At 38.0% G+C, this 17717-nt stretch overlaps 2 protein-coding genes across 2 annotated transcripts in view; both read right to left on the minus strand.

Moving 5' to 3' along the window:
• Nucleotides 1-17717, minus strand: part of LOC136208604 (fatty acid amide hydrolase-like) — a 38665-nt gene that overhangs the window by 17670 nt on the left and 3278 nt on the right. The window contains exons 2-8 of the mRNA XM_065999662.1: nt 16677-16737; nt 15926-16116; nt 4072-4195; nt 2666-2743; nt 1916-2063; nt 1701-1813; nt 38-113 (exon numbers count right to left, since the gene is read on the minus strand). Of these exons, the coding sequence (XP_065855734.1) occupies nt 38-113; nt 1701-1813; nt 1916-2063; nt 2666-2743; nt 4072-4195; nt 15926-16116; nt 16677-16737 (791 nt within the window). The remainder of the gene's footprint in view (nt 1-37; nt 114-1700; nt 1814-1915; nt 2064-2665; nt 2744-4071; nt 4196-15925; nt 16117-16676; nt 16738-17717) is intronic.
• On the minus strand, nt 10988-15900 carry LOC136208605 (uncharacterized). Its single transcript, XM_065999663.1, has 4 exons — nt 12469-15900; nt 12089-12390; nt 11818-11997; nt 10988-11734 (listed from the first exon to the last, which is right to left on the minus strand). The coding sequence occupies exons 1-4, from the start codon at nt 12545-12547 to the stop codon at nt 11045-11047; spliced, it is 1251 nt and encodes a 416-aa protein (XP_065855735.1). The 5' UTR covers nt 12548-15900; the 3' UTR covers nt 10988-11044.

Consider the following 17717-nt stretch of genomic DNA (forward strand, 5'->3'; position numbering starts at 1 on the left):
AATACTAAGAGAAAGATGTTACGATTTAAGTAGTTACCCAGCATGTGGTACACGACCAAAAGTTGGTTTGAACCCCACAACACCACAGAGAGCAGCTGGCATTCTCACAGACCCTACTCATTTAACCAAGTAATACAGTAACATGATATATTATATATTAATTAGGACAACTAGTATCAAGTTTAGGCATGTAATTATATGTCATGTCTTTTATAAAACAAATTAACATATGTACCCTTAAGACTATCGTATGATTACATAAAATGGCCCATTACTCTTATAGAAAAAATTATATTTCAGTTTTACTCTTATAGTGAAAACTTTAGGTACATTACATACATTATATACAACATTTACCTTGTTTCATACTTTGGGGTGCAACCTTCATTTTTTCACACAAAACGCCACAACCTTATGGTGACCTCCCATTAAAGTGTATAGTGTATAAAAATGATCAGTCGACCTTAGTAAACCAACTATATCACCAATTTTTAATTAAAAAAAATGAGATTCAACCATCTTTTTCAACCCATTTTCTCTCTCTAACTCTCATTTTCCTTTTCTCTCTCTAACTCTCATTTTTTTCAAATTAAATATTTCAAATGAAGGAAAGCTGAAGAAAATTTCTTAAAGTCTTATCTCTGCTGATGGTGATTTAGTGATTTTACTGTACAAATAGTTTTTCTCTGTGTTGGGTTCACTCCCATTAGTTTGTCTCTTTGGTCGCCTATCAAGGATATTTGCTCTTCACTTCAAACTGACTATTTTTTGCGGCTGGGTACGAATCTAGTCTAAATTTTACATCAACAACTGACTAGTTTCAAACGCGGCGAATCAAATCAGGATTAACAATCATGACCAGCAGTGGCTTCGTGATCAACTTAAGGATTTCTGCAGCAATGGGGTGTGGTCGACAAATGATTTTTCACTACTTCTTGACCATGTTAATCATCAGATCTTGCCACAAACTTCTTTAAAATTAGCTTAAGAGCCTAACAAAATAGTGTTTTGGATATGTTCTAAGCAACTTTAATTTTTAAAGTTTTCGAATTTGAGGTTATTTAGGTCTTGCTTAGCTATAAAAGAGAAAGTATTGTTTAAAGAGATAATTCTCTGAAAATTGTTATTTAGAAAATTGAAAACGTAATTTCATGAGAATATGATACTAAACAAAATTTATTTCTTAAATTTTCCATTTCTAGATCGTTAACATTTATTTAAGTCGTTTATTTTCATAAAAGATTTTTTTTTATATTAGTAAAATGTAAATTTTATGGACTTTATGTTTGGTTGTAAAGTCATGAACAAAGTATGACCAAAGTTAAGAGTTGTACATGTAATCAACTTTTAGTCAACTTTTTAGTCTTTTCATTTAATTAATACACCATTATATCCATTATGTGATTATAAGATTTTTCAATTTTTTATTCTCTCTATTTATTTTTATATATGAAAATATAAAATTATTCCTAATTATATAAATAAAAAATCTATCTTTTTTTTCAAATAAAAAAATCTATCTTTTAATTTTCAAAGCTAATAAAATAATATAATAAAATATATAATATATATACATCAAAATTCCTATACTTGTGTATCCTAATTATATATAAAAAAATTATATTATTAAAAATCTTAAATATTTTTAAATTAAGATAAAAAAAATACAAGTAAAAAATAGAAGATAGATATACGTATACCTCCGCCGTCAACACCAAGAGCAACAGGGCAGAGGCCTGAAGCGACCACTGCAGCAGATCCACTAGACGAACCTCCTGCTATTCTTCCTTTATCGTATGGATTTCTAGTAGCCCTATAATTATTATGAAATGGTAAGAGTAATTAATTAATTAATTAAATATTATAAAACGGATAGAATAATTAACTAATTAAACATGTTTATTTAATTAATTACCCGTAATGAGGATTAATTCCACTAGTTCCAGCTCCAAGCTCGTGCATATTAGTTTTGCCAATAATGATAGCCCCACATGATCTAAGGCACATCACACTGTAGGCGTCTTCTTTACATTCTCTAACTTTGTGGAGCCACTTAGTACCCCCTTTATCAATTCATTTCAATAACTTAAATAAATAACTCAACTTAGTAATTAATTAATTAATTAATTAATTAATTAATTAATTAAAGGGTAAAGTGTAAAAAAAACTCATATGCTTTTATGTTTTGTCAAACAGGTATACGTGAAATTTTTTTAATTCCAAACAGAAACTGAGGTTTTTTTTTACAACCGCTGAGATTTTTCACTTTGCCAAAAACAATGACCTTAAAATTGAAAAATTCAACAATTTGATCATATTCTAAACAATTTGAATTCTTCAACTTTTTAATTTTGAGGCTAGTTAGGTATCGTTTGGTGACGAGGGAGAAAATCAAGGTTTAGAAAGAGAAAGCTATGAAATTATGATTTTTTTTTTAAAAATAAAAAAATTTGGCTCCATAGTAAATGTGGTATTAAACAATTTTAATTCTTGAAATTTACCATGTTATTAATTGTCATTTCTGTAGTGTCAAACATAAGATACTCATTTTTAGCAAAACGAAAATCTAAATACTCGTTTCGACAAAAAAAAAAAAAATTCTACAAATACCTGTTTTACTCACATTATTATTTTTAATTTAACTTTAATTAAATAAATAAATTACCTGTTGTGGGATATGGTGTACAATCTATTTCGTCCTTCACTGCAATTGGAACCCCATCTAGAACTGATATTTGCTCCCCTGCACCAATTTTTTATTTAATATTTGGAAAAACTACCGATTAAGGTTGATTTTAGCGGAAATCGTCTCTAATCGCTTAAACTATTCTTAATGTATACAGGAAGGATCGCTTAAAGGATGTATGAACAATCTCACAACTGATTGTCGGAGCATTTCCAATAGATTTTTACGCACTCTCTAAAAATAATATAAATAATTAACTCTTAATCATTTAAGAGTGACTAAGACATATCATCTCCAATAATACTCCTCGTATTCATTATTAATTATTAAAATTATTATTAATAAAAATGAAAGAGACTCATCAATAATGAATTATTAATAAAAAATAAATTAATAAGCCATCAAGAGGTGAAAATGTTCTTTGTTAATAGAGATGATAACAATATAATGTAATCAAAGTTGTAAAGTAATGTAATGGAATAATGATTCCATTACTATGTTTGGTTAACAAAATAAAAAAAAATGATAAAATTTGATTACCATTACGATGCTCATAATTTTTTAGTTAAATGTAATCATAACATTTTATTTATAAAATTAAAATCAACGATAAATATGAAAAATGAGAAAAACATAAAAAAAACACGAAAAACCGTGAAAAATGTTAGATTGAAGGATGAGAATAAAAATTATGAATTTCTTTCCATCCGTACGAAGTACTTTCTAGCTTGTTGATAATAGTTTTGTTCATGTTCATTGGATTGGATTGCGTCTTAATCTATTGCAAGCTTTTGTACTTTTTGTGTGTTTTTGTTATTCGTTTTTTCCGTTTTTTAAGTTTTTGAGTTTTCATATTTTTACCGTTTTCCATGTTTTTCTAGTTTTTATTCTACCGTTTAATAAGAATTGTGCATAATAAGTATTAATAACAAAAATACAAGAGTCGGTCACAGTGAGAATTCATCATTTTTTTTATGTAATGGTCATTACATAAATTTATAAAGAAAAATTGAATGATGTAATTGCGATTCCATTACGATTAAAACAATATGACTAATCCAAATATAGTAATGAACATTAATTGTAGTCGGCATTCTATTACAATGTCTATTACGATGTACCAAACAGAATCTTAGTAAACCCTAAACAGTTAGAAAATATTTTTAACTTAAGTGTAAAATATTTTTTAAAAAAAGTGTAAGATTTTAATTTAATAAATTATATAGTGATTTTTTGTTATAATAAATAATGTCCATATATTGACATTTATGGAGATAAGATATTGTCTCATTATAGACTTGAATGTGGGTCTTGGCCATAATTAAATGATGATGTGTTTTTAGTTTAAAAAAAATAAATAAATAAATGTGATAGTGATAGCATACCCTTTTGGTAACGGAAAGTAGAGTCAGAAGCCTGCCGTATAATATCTTCAGCACTAAAATTAATGAAAAAGGCCATCTTGTCCTTGTTGGATTCACCAATACCTTCAATTATCCGCTCTGCCACCTGATCATATACCAACTCAGTCATCACAGACTTCAGTTCAACTAAAAGAAAAAGTACCATTAAACACTATTTTGATTCCTGATATATCAAAGAAAAAAAAAAAAAAACTAATACACCATGACATGTGAATATAATAACTTTTTAAAAAAAAAATTCTATATAAATTTAATATGCAACTAAGAAAAAAAAACTACTAATTTTTTATTTATATACTGATGATTCGTGAAACCAACTGAGCTGAATCATAAGCACGGACCCATCCCAAACTTAAGCCCACGGTTCAAGATTAAATGGGCTCCTAATAAGGGAAAGGGCTAACCGTCCCGAAATCCCAACAAGGCACTAAACCACCCACTCAGAGAAACGGGACCACGTTTGTGACTACGTGGAGAACGTGGCACAGAAAGAGTAACCGCCCTCGGCGGTTACCTAGAAAGGCTTATAAAAGAAATAAGAAAACCAAGGGAGAGGTGAGTTCACATTTTTTCCTCAATACGATTATCGATCTACTAAATTCCACACAAAACTGACTTGATCGTCGGAGAGTTTTCCCGGAGATCCTGTCTCCGGTTTTGTTTTGCAGGTAACTACGACATGAATCATCAAATCAAATCTGCCAAGTTATCATTGGTGCGGTGAGCGTGGACCTTTTTTACCAACTTCTGGTTAAAGGTACACCAAGAACATGTCAGAGCCATCACGAACAACCGGAGTTACAACCAGATCAACTAGTATGAACAGTGAGTGTGTGCAAATGGCAGGACAGGTCTTGGCTACGAATATGAGCCAAGCGGCTGGAGATCGAATGATTAGTTTATTAACTGCAATCGCAGATCACAATACCGCTGTAGCAGCTGCCCCACAAGAACCCGTTGTCACTTCGACACAACCATCAACTATTCCTGCCGTATCTACGCTTCCGCAGTCATCTCGAGAGACGAATCGGGTGGGTCAGAGTAGTCGCATGACACCACATAGCCATCCAGGCAACTACTCGCACCAAGATCCTAATATGACGGTCCATCCGACCTGGCAAACATCCCAACCGATGTCAGGAATGCAAGGAATTTTTCCGCTACAACAAACGGAGCCTTTTGTCCACAGACATTCAGAGTTGATGACATCTGGAGCGAATGTGTCTGGGCGGGAGCACACTTGGAATTTTGATCCTATGACTGGACATCGGTTAGACCCACAGCGAGAACAAGTGTCGGCACAGTATGGCAGGTGGATATCACCCAGAATTCACCAGCAGCGGATGGAAGAAGTTCGGCGGGAACCCAATACTGAATTGGAAGATCAACTGCGAAGCATGATGGAGCGAATGGGGTACACCCCTAGGGCGAGAGCAGTGGTGTAGAGTGATTCGCCTTTTGCCCCATCGTTGCGGGAATTTATTCCAGATCACAGAATAAAAGCGTCGGCGATACCTAAATACTATGGGGATCCAAATTCTGACCCTGAGGCGCATGTCAGGAACTATAGAGAGTTAATGGATGTTGCAGGAGCAAGCGAAAGCATAATTTGTCGATTGTTCTCGACCACTTTGGGCGGAGCAGCATCCGATTGGTTTCGGTCTCTACCTACTGAATCTATTCACAACTGGACTCAGTACAGTCGTGATTTCTGTGCAAAGTTCGTGGGCTGTAAAGCGGCAGATGTGACGGATAGGCAGCTGAAAGAGATCAAACAGAGAAATTATAATTCCCTAAGGGAATTTGTTGTAGCATTCAATGATATTCTGGTGCGGTTGCAGAACCCAGATATCGTGAGCATTCGCAACATAATGGCGGATGGAACCACAGATTGGAGCATGCGGGAGGAAATCATCCGCAACAAGCCATGCACAGTGGCCGAACTCATGAAGATAGCAAAGGAATTCATGGAAGTGGATGATGTTAACAGGGAACATAAAGCTCAGACCCGGCGAGAAAGAGATGCGGCTAGATCCACTTCGGACAATCGGCGCCATCAAAATCAAACCCAATCTAGGGTTAATTTTGTTCGGAAAGGCGATCGCTCCTTTCAAGGGGGGGGATATCAAACACCATTGAACACGACTCGCCATGAGGTGTTACTTTGGATTGAAAAAAAAAACCCTGAAGAAGGATGTGCAGTTTCCTGAGGCGAAAGGTCGAACCAGTTTGGGGAGATATCCTAACAAATACTGCAGGTTCCACAGATTGAACGGCCATGACACGAATGATTGCTACGAATTGAAGAGGGAGATTGAAAAGTTGATTGAGAGAGGAAAACTGAGTCAATTCGTTACAAAAGAAACGATTGATGAAAAAGCAACACTCCCGCGTGAGATAGAAGCAAGACCAGAAAAGAAGCAGAAAAAAGGAGTGATTAACGTAATAGCAGGCGGGATCTATGAGCCTCCAACGAAAAGGGCTCGCCGTGAACAGCGAAAAAGCAACACGAGTAGGGAGGATGCCCTCAATTATTCATTTGCGCGAATCACAGAGCCGCATGCGGATGCGTTGGTGATTACGGTGGCCATTGAAGGATGGGACGTCAAGCGGGTCCTTATTGATACAGGCAGTTCTTGTAATGTTATTACTCGAACTGCATTCAACCAGTTGGGAATTAACGACGAGCGAGTAGAACATACGTTCATGGATGTAACTGGTTTTGGAGGTCAATCATCTCAAACAAGTGGACAGGTGGTGTTGGAGACAGAAATGGGCGATAAGAATCTAAAATGGAGAGGTGATCTAGAATTCGCAATTGTTGATCTCCCATTGGCCTATAATATAATTCTGGGGCGTCCGTTCCTGTCGGAAACGGAGTCGCTCATTTCAATGAAGCATTTGACATTGCATTTGCCAACACACCAAGGGCGAGTCATTGTTGAGGGTAATCAACTTATATCTCAACAAGCTTATACATTGTCACTTAAAACAAAGCCAGATGAAGAAGATAAAGTTGATGAGAAGTTGCCGGCTGAAGCGTTAGGAGAAACAGAACTATTCGCCATTTCAAATTACAAGAAAGTAAGGATAGCGGCAGGACTTCCAGAGGAAACGAAGAAAGTCATTACCGAGGTGTTGATCCAATGCGAGTCGGCATTCGCCGCTCCTGATGAAGTGCTGAAGGGGATAAGTCCAGAAATAGCAACACATCGTTTGAATGTGGACAAAAGTGCAACCCCAGTACGATAGAAAAAGAGAGGACATGCTCCAGAGCGGCAGAAGGCGATTGAAAAAGCAGTGGCGGATTTGCTAAAATCAGATGCAATTCGAGAGGTCACTTATCCGGAATGGCTAGCCAATGTGGTGCTAGTCAAAAAGCCGAATGGAACGTACAGAATGTGCGTAGACTTCAAAGATTTGAATAAAGCTTGTTCGAAGGATATGTATCCGCTACCTAACATTGATATATTGGTAGATGGGACTGCGGGATTTGAAGCTTTATCATTCACCGATGTGAAATCCAGTTACCACCAAATACCAATGGAGAAGGCGGATGAGATCAAGACGTCATTCATAACTCATCAGGCAACTTATTGCTTCAAGGTGATGCCCTTTGGACTGAAAAATGCGGGAGCAACATATCAACGGATGATGAACAAGATATTTTCAGACAAATCAGGCGAGAACTTCTCGATCTATGTAGACGACATGATCATTAAAAGCAAGAAGATGCAAGACCATCCGCATGATATTAAAGAAATCCTGGAAGTGCTGATCAAATATGGCCTCAAATTGAACCCGGAGAAATGCACGTTTGGAGCGAGAGCAGGGAAGTTCCTGGGTTTCATTGTTAGTGGCAAAGGAGTTGAGGCGAATCCTGAGAAGGTTAAAGCAGTGATGGAGATGAAGACGCCAAGGAGCATAAGAGAAGTACAGAGACTCAATGGGCGGTTGGTGGCATTAGGGCGATTCATATCATGCTCAGCTAGGAGATGTCTACCTTTCTACAATGCCATCAAAAAATATAAGTCCTTTGAAGGGACACCAGATTGTCAAGAAGCATTCGAGGGGATAAAGCGATTACTATGTTATCCGCCCTTAATGAGCAGGCCAGAGGATGGAGAAGATTTATTTCTTTATGTATCCATCACCAGCACGGTGATATGCACTGTAATGGTGCGGGAAGAAGAAGGGCAACAATATCCGGTGTACTACGTGAGTAAAGTCTTAAAGGATGCAGAACTTCGATATTCGAGGTTAGATAAAATGGCCCTCGCGGTGATAACCACGGCGGCTAGGTTGAAGCCATACTTCCAGGCGCATACTATCACTGTGAGAACTGGAATTCCAATGTGAAAGGTACTGCAGAAACCTGATGCATCCGGGCGATTGATGGAATGGTCAATTCACTTGGGAGAGTTCGATATTCGTTACGAAGGAAGACCAGCTCTAAAAAGTCAAGTACTTGCCGATTTCGTGAATGAGTTCACGTGGGATGAAGACGAATGTCCAAAAGCACAAAAAGAAGAATGGAGTATGTTCACAGATGGGGCATTATCCACAGATGGAGCTGGACTGGGAGTCGTCATCAAGGGTCCGGATGTTATTCGCCTGTACTATGCGGCAAAGTTAACATTCAAAACTACCAACAATGCCGCGGAATATGAAGCAATGATATGCGGATTGAAGTTGCTTAATGAACTTATGCCAGAAAGAGTGGTAATCTACAGCGACTCTAAACTAATGATAAATCAGATCACAAAAAATTATCTGGTGAAACAGGAAGATCTGGTCAAATACCATCAGGTTGTCGGTAGATTGACGCAGGAGTTAACACATAAAGGAATCGTCTGGGAGATGGTGCATGTTCAAAGAGGCCAGAACACAAAGGCTGATGAGTTGGCCAAAGCAGCGGCGAGTAGAGACCCATGGAGTCAAAAAGCATGTAATTTGGAAATAAGGTCGTCGCCAGCATTCGAAGCCGATCAGATTATGGTCATCGAAGAGCTAGAAGATGATGAAGATTGGCGGATGCCCATCCGCCAATATCTGGAACATGGAGATTTGCCGGTTGATAAAAGTTTAGCCAGAAAGCTAATCGGGCAGTCAGCGAGATACTCAATTCGGGATGGGACTTTATACAGGAAGTCATATACATATCCATGGTTAAAATGTATTAGCCGCAATGAAGGAGATTACGTGCTGAGAGAACTCCATGAAGGAATTTGTGGTGCGCATGAAGCATCCGCGGCATTGGCAAGAAAAGTCAAGTTGATGGGATATTATTGGCCGAAGGTGGTGGAAGATTCCCAGAAAATGGTAGCGGAATGTCACAGCTGTCAAATCCATGCTAATGAAAAGCATGTCCCAGGAGCCGAACAAGTAACTATAATGACGGCGTGGCCATTCACAACGTGGGGGATTGATATAGTGGGGCCATTCCCAGAAACAACAAGGAAGAGGAAGTACTTGGTAGTCGCAGTTGACCACTTCAGCAAATGGGTAGAAGCAGAGGCAGTAACCGCTCAAACACCTGAGTAAATGATCGAGTTCTTACGAGAGAATATTATCATGCGGTTTGGAATCCCACAAACGCTTATAACCGACAACGGTACCCAGTTCAACTGTGTCAAATTCAAAGCATATTGCGAAAGCATGGGGATCAAGAATCATTTTTCGTCCGTAAATCATCCCCAATCGAATGGTATGACAGAGGTTACCAACAGTGCCATGATTCAGGGAATCAAGAAGCGACTAGGTGATAAGAAAACAGGTTGGGCGAATGAGATACCTCATATGTTATGGGCATACAGAACTTCTGTAAAGGCAGCAACAGGCGAAACACCTTTCTCGCTGGTTTATGGAGCCGAAGCAGTCCTACCTGTTGAAATCCATTCGCCTACAGATCGGGTAATTTATTACTGCGACACCCAAAATCCTATCAACATTAGAGATGCATTGGATTCTGTTGAAGAACGAAGAGAAAAAGCTTACATGCGAATGGCAGTATATCGCAATAGAATCAAGAAGTATCATGACAGAAGGGTGCGAAAGGTGATAATCAATGAGAGCGACTTGGTCTTGAAAAAAGCAGATAAAATACAGTCCAGAGAAGGCAAAGGAAAATTAGGCGTCAACTGGATCGGACCTTACAGGGTATCCAAGAAGTTGGGACCATCAACTTTTGAAATAGAAGAGATGAGCGGCAAAAAGCTCCCGCGCACCTGGAATCTAGAGAATCTACGCCTATATAAACAGGCCAAGTAGTTCAGGGAAATGACGAGTACTCTTTTTCCTTTTATGAGTTTTTTCCCACTGGGTTTTCTGATAAAAGGTTTTAATGAGGCTTGGATCCCACACAGTTTATGTATCCATGTAATGAAAAGTCTTTTTTCTTCAATAGCAAAATAAAGACATTACAACGGTTACAATTATTCAATATGTTACAATTGAATGCAGGTCCTTTTGAAACTGATAAACTTAAACACATAAATGTGTTGTCTACAACAGAAAGGCGGATGCATTATGCATCATTCGCAAAAACCCTATGGTTAATCTTAAACACATAAATGTGTTGCCTACAAAAGAAAGGCGGATGCATGATTACGCATCATTCGCAAAACCTTATGGTTAATCTTATGATTATTTGAAAGAAAAATTATAAGGCATAAAATTAAGCGAATAAACGAGTACTCAAAAATTGCAAAAAGGGTCTGGCCACCCTAATAAAAACAAAACTAACTACGAAAAATTACAAGTATGAAGTCGGCAAAAGGCAAGGGTCGCATACGAAAATAACCGGTATTAAGGCAACAAAGAATAAAACAGCAATTGCACATATATGAAAAGCGGCAGGTGAAGAAAGCAAAGTCGCTCGATTAATATATATACTGGCAGTTTGTTACATACAACAGTTCAGATATAAATAAAATTATACTACAGTTTCTTCTCCTTTGCCTCTATTGCCCCCTTCGCCTTCAGCGGCTCCTTCATCTTCTCCAGCGGGGTGATCTGCTTCAAGCGAATCCCCAACAATCAGATCAGTAACCGCATCAGAGCGAGGTACCTCTTGTTCAACGTGAGAAACTTCTTGTGGTGCCCCTTCTTCTACATTCTGATTTGGGATCTCGCGGCTAATTGGAGAGTCATGAAAACTCTGCCAATCTAGGAGAAGTACCTCATCCATATCGGCATCCTCGGCCTCCAACTTGTCCCATTTTTCAGCTAAATCCTTTTCAGGAATGGGAACCTTGGGGCGATTAAGTACACGATCTGGATGTCCATGCTCATAAGCCGCATGAATCCGCTCTCCATACCAATAGATACGAGCACCATCTTCAGCTGTGATCTCCTTGGCCCTCCTCTTTTGCATCTCCAAAGCTTCCTTGGACGAATTCAGATCATCAATGGCCTTCTGAAGCTGATCGGACTTAGCCTGGAGGGATTTGAGAGCTTCCTCCTTCTCGCTGATGGCCTTCTGACAAGCACCTTCAAGGACCTTTACTTTGCCTTGGACATCATCAAAAAGCGACTTCTGAGTCGCCAATTCAGTGCCAAGGCTTTCCAGCTCTCTAGCTCGTTCAGCATCCCTGCAGAGGGCACCCTCCGTGAAATTGATAATCTGCATATAGGACGATACATGAATAAAAAGAGCGAATGGAGACATGCATTTGAGGAATGGAACATGAGTAGAAAGCAATTTACCTCTATGGCACGCTTCTCAATCCCCTCCATGGCAGTTGGAAGCGGCACTTGTTCGCGCACGCGAGAAGCAGAGGGGAGTCGCCTAAGGACATTGCATATGGAAGAAACAATGTCCTTACAGGAAAAGCTCACGGCTTTACCAAAGGTCCTAGTCCACCACCCGCTAATGTCAGGAATTGGCTGCGAATACATAAGGAGAGGGATCGGAAGAACAGCAAATAACTGATAAAGGAAAATAAACAACACAAAAAGAGTGAGTAAATCGTGATACCTCGTGAAATGGAGTACTGCCCTTTTCTTTGGATGGGGTGGATATGGGTGTACCACCAACAGTCAAGGATACGGAGGTATTTTTCTTCCTGGGGCGAGAAGACTCCGTATCCGCATTACTCTTCCGCTTCCTATTTAAGGGAAGGTCCTCAGAAGCAGAAGCAGGGCCTTGTGAAACGGAAGCAATTGTGGGGAAAGCCGCCTCAACAGAAGGAGTCGCCCCCACAGGAGAATCCGCCCCTGCAACAGAAGTTGTTCCCGCCAATCGCCTCTTCCTCCTCGCCAAGGCTTTCGCTTCCCGATCTGCAGCGAGTTGGGATAAAGGGTCACCCCTGTAAAGGGTTAAGAGAAATCATCAACTAGGAAATAAGCTAATAGTACCTTGTACGAAAACGCGATAAGGGATATAAACAACGCGATCTTCCTCGCGGTAGGCAATCGCTACTCGGCTCCTTAGCATATGGAATGCCTGATCATATGTCCATACAAAAGGAGGAGTACTCTTCAAGAATTTTACAATAGCGGATTCTTCCTTGCTTGTTAACCAAAGTTCAAACTCTTTACATTAGGTCGGCCCCAGCAACGAAGAAAGTTCGGATTCCCTTCATGGAACTTGATGAAGAAATAAGACCTGTCCCACTCGCGGATTTTGTTCGACTTCTCGTCAAAGCCGTAGTAACCGCTCTATCGGATGAAAGTAAAATACTCCCATGAACTTTTGAAATGATGAAGCTTGGAGAAAATCTTGAGCGAGAAGGGAACCTCCAGACAATCCGCCAAAAACTTGTCCAGAGTCAAGTCGGCCCATCCATTGGGGTGCAGTTGCCCGGGTGCGATTCCATAACCTCCAAGGATGGAAGCAATCTCATCTGCCAGCGGATACGTGAAACCTCAGATAATTTGAGCGACAAAAATGGTAAAATACCCCTTCGGGAAGTCGCCGGGTCCTCTATTTTCCCCGGGAATGCTTGTTTCCAGGCCTTGAAGCCAAGGATACTGCTCCCGCAAGTCATCAATCGTCTCGCGGCAGACTAGGCTTCCTGACCTATCCTTCTTCGGTAATAAACGGGGAGTGGGGACAGGTGGTGGAATCAACTTCTTGGGGTCGAAACCTAGGCCCTCATCAGTCGTATTCGCCAGATGGAGAAAATCGACAGGATGAGAATCAGACCTAGGAGAGCTAGTTGAAGCTTCATCAACCATCTCATCAACCTCGTGAGACACCTCGCGATCGTAATTTTCGTCGAAGGGTGCAAAATCAAGTTCAGGGTTCGACATATCGGTGAAGGAAATGAACAGAAATAAAAGAAAAAATGGTTGAACGAGTTACGAGTTACAGAAAGGGAAACTTACATGTGAGAAAGAATGCAGAGAAGAACGAACGCAAAAGGGTTGATGCCGGAGAGGAAATGACAGAAAAACGAACGAACTACTTTCGAATTTTGAATACCCAGATGAAGATGGAGAGTTGTCTAAGACATATGAAAAGACCCTAAAGGGCTCTTGCTAAACTAGAGGGGAGGCATGTGATGATTCGTGAAACCAACTGAGCTGAATCATAAGCACGGGCCCATCCCAAACTTAAGCCCACGGTTCAAGATTAAATGGGCTCCTAATAGGGAAAGGGCTAACCGCCCCGAAATCCCAACAAGGCACTAAACCACCCACTCAGAGAAACGGGACCACGTTTGTGACTACGTGGAGAACGTGGCACAGAAAGAGTAACCGCCCTCGGCGGTTACCTAGAAAGGCTTATAAAAGAAATAAGAAAGCCAAGGGAGAGGTGAGTTCACATTTTTTCCTCAATACGATTATCGATCTACTAAATTCCACACAAAACTGACTTGATCGTCAGAGAGTTTTCCCGGAGATCCTGTCTCCGGTTTTGTTTTGCAGGTAACTACGACATGAATCATCAAATCAAATCTGCCAAGTTATCATATACATATCACTAGAGGCTCTGGAGAGAAAGTTGGAACTATGGAGATAAATTTTAAAATTTAGAGCTTTTAAGTTGAGCCAAAGTAAGACGGAATATTTGGAGTGTAAGTTTAGTGGCGATAGGAGTAGGGAGGCAGAGACAATCACCATAGATGGGAGAGTTGTTCAGGCATCAGATTGCTTCTTGTATTTGGGATCTATTATCCAAACGGATGGAAAAGTAGATGGAGATGTTGCTCATAAGATTAAATCTGGATGGGCGAAGTGGAAGAGTGTTACGGGTTTCCTTTGTAATCCCGACATGCCTAATAGATTGAAGGGAAAATTCTACCGCACGGCAATCAGACCAGCATTGTTATATGGTACAGAGTGTTGGAAAGTGAAACACTGTCACATTCATAAGATGTCGGTGGCGGAGATGCGTATGTTGAGATGGATGTGTGGTCATACGAGAAAGGATCAGGTGAGTAATGAAATAATTAGGACAACAATAGGGGGGTTACATCTATTGAGAATAAAATGAGGGAAACCCGACTAAGGTGGTTTGTCCATGTAAGACGAAGAGCGCTTGATGCGCCTGTTAAGAGGACTGAAGAGTAGCAAAGAGATGTAGTGGTGAGAGGTAGAGGAAGACCTAAGCAAACTTGGAGGAGGGTGATCGAGAGTGATGTGAGTTTATTGGGGATTGAAGAAAATATGGTGGTGGATAGGACAAAGTGGAAGGAGAGAATTTGTGTCACTGACACGACTTGATTTCACAGTTTTATATGATGGTTCATGTTAGCCGACCCCGAATCATTTCGAGACTAAGGCTTTGTTGTTGTTGTTGTATACATATCACTAGGGTTGTAAACGAGTTGAGAGGCTCGGTAGTCGGCTCGATAAAAACTCGGCTCAACTCGGCTCGCTTTGTAAATGAGCCGCTCGTGAGCACGGTTTACTCGCTCGGTTCGTAAACGAGCCGAGCTTGAGCATGCAAAACTCGGCTTGAAAGCTCGCGAGCAGACTCGATTAGAATATTTAGGACCAAATTTTAGTTTTGTAGAAAACTATATAGTTTTGTGTTAGTTCACAAACATGTAAACTTAATATTATTTCATTTTCTATTAGATGAGTTGGTTCACAACCATGATAAATGAGTAATAGACGAACAATTTATAAGCATCTCATTTATTTATTCACGAACTTTGCTTGCGAACTTATTTATATACATAATTAAAGAGTTATTTGCGAGCAAACTTCACAAATATAATTAATGATTTATTCACAAACAATTAATGATTAGATAATTTTCTGAATGAACCAAGTCCAAAGAGAATTTTAGGTTCGAAACAAGTTCGAGCTCGTTGAGCTAGCGAAAACTCGGTTTGGGTTCGAGCTCGTTAGTTTTATAGCGACCCAAGCTTGAACAGGTCAAAGCTCCGCTCGACTCGATTACAGTCCTAGTTACACCATTGATAACTGAGTTTTGATGATTATCGCAAAATGATCATCCAACTTCAATCTATCTTAATAAAATAATTCAAATTTGAAATTTCTTTTCAATTAAATCATTATGACGACTTCAATAACAAAAAGACACTAAAAATATGACGTGGATTCCTTATCAGCAATAGTTAACTTTCACTGCTTATTGAAATGACATTTGACTACTACCTATCTGACACGTGTCGTTTTAGTTAGATAGGTGACAATCATATATCGTTTTTCTAAGCTTTGAAAGTTGACTAGTATTAATATAGAAGTTATGGTATATTTTTGGGGTTTCTTTCCCATGAAGTGGTTTAATTGAAATAAAATTTAAAATTAAATGATTTTATATGGTTTAATCACAAAAGTATGGGTTGTCATTAAAAAGTACGAGTACTAAAAAGAAAAGAAAAAAAAGTAAGAGTACCGTGAGGGGAGTTAATTGTCCAGAAGAATATGCATTGGAGTAGTCTAGAATGGTCCAACGACGGAAACCCTTGTTTTTATAGTCCTCACACTCTGACTTTGGTAAGCATTTAATTGCCTCCCCAACCCTTTGAGCTGGGGTTAATTCTTTATCTATCTCTTTCACTTTTTCTTCTTCTTCTTCTTTCACCTCTGTCACAACAATTAATTAATCCATTATCATTTTATCTCTTTTTTTTTTCCCAAAAACTTAACAGAATTATTTAAATACAGAGAAAATACATGCGGTTTAAAAGTTTGTAAATAATAATTTATAGTTTTTTTGCATTATGGTGTATGTTTACCTACTTTTCTGTTTTAAGTGTTTGATTAGAAACTCCAACCTAAATTATCTAAAAACAGTGAATCTATGTTCTTTGGAAAAACTATTTTTTCTAACAACAAACCGTAACAAAAATAACAAACATCAGGTAAACCAAACAGACCCTCAATCATTTCTTCAAAAATTATTATCATGACTATTTACCTTAAAAATGGTTGTAGCAATTAAAAGGACTGATTTTACAAATTATCTAAAATTCAATATCTAATTTTGTAAATTAATTAAACTGTAAGTATTATTTATTAGAAAAATCGACTCATATTTTTTAAATGTAAAGTTTAAAAACTAAATTTCTATTTACAAATTTTTAAATCACGTAATAAAAATTTATATTTACAAATAGAAAAAACAATGAGATTTATTTATATACCTTGGAATGGATGCAAGGGTACATAGATGGGCGATTCCTGTATATCTGCATTTGAAACTAGCTGCCAATAATAATAACAATAATTATCTGTATCTATCTCTACAATAGATTTATGGTCCCTACTCACACTTTTCTTTTGAAAAGACACTTTACCCAACTTTTAATATCGCTTTTAACTTTTTAATTTATATCACTACAACTAATTTTGTATTTTAATATATAATATTTATTATCCATATAAATAAACTTGCATACAGTACGTAGGTACTCAATAATCAAATAAATTTCAATATTACTACTTCTAAATAGGGAAACACAACGAATCGGGAAATCGAAAAATTAGTTTCCAAAACCAAAATGAGAACAAAAAGTATGTTAATTGAAATCGGTTGATTAGATTATAGTTGTTTATTTTAGAAATCAATGGCTAAACGAAATTGAAAAAATATCCAATTATGTATATACACACAAATAGTTAATAGAAAATATATGTAAAATTTAATTTTCCATCTATAAATAACTAATAGAAAAATAAATAAATAATTAATTGTATATTTTAATATTTTATTGATTAATGTGTCACATGCTATTAAATTATTGAGCTCGCACAGGAATGATACAGTGCATCTCACATATAGTGAAATCTCTTGAATTGAGTAATTTAAGGTTGTGAATGTGATAGACATTTTCTGTTCTCGTCAGATTCGCACCAACGAGCTTATAGAATGGGAAAATAATTTTTTTATTCCTTGAAATTGAAATAAAGATGGGAATGAGGAGTTCCCTCTTTGTTTTGCGGGGATTCAATTTCTAAAACTATCAATAAAATTACATATATATTATTTTAAAATCAATATTAATTTTATACTTAGTAAATATAATAAATATATACATATAAAAAAAAGAGCGGCCCGGTCGCACTATGCGTTCCCGCTGAGCGAGGGTCCGAGGAGGGGTCCCACCACAAGGGTGTACTGGGGGCAAGCCTTCCTCTGCCAATTTATTTGTTAAGAGGCCGCTCCTAAGACTCGAACCCGTGAC

This window comes from Euphorbia lathyris, chromosome 10 (genome assembly GCF_963576675.1).
Source record: "Euphorbia lathyris chromosome 10, ddEupLath1.1, whole genome shotgun sequence".
NCBI classification, from domain to species: Eukaryota; Viridiplantae; Streptophyta; class Magnoliopsida; order Malpighiales; family Euphorbiaceae; genus Euphorbia; species Euphorbia lathyris.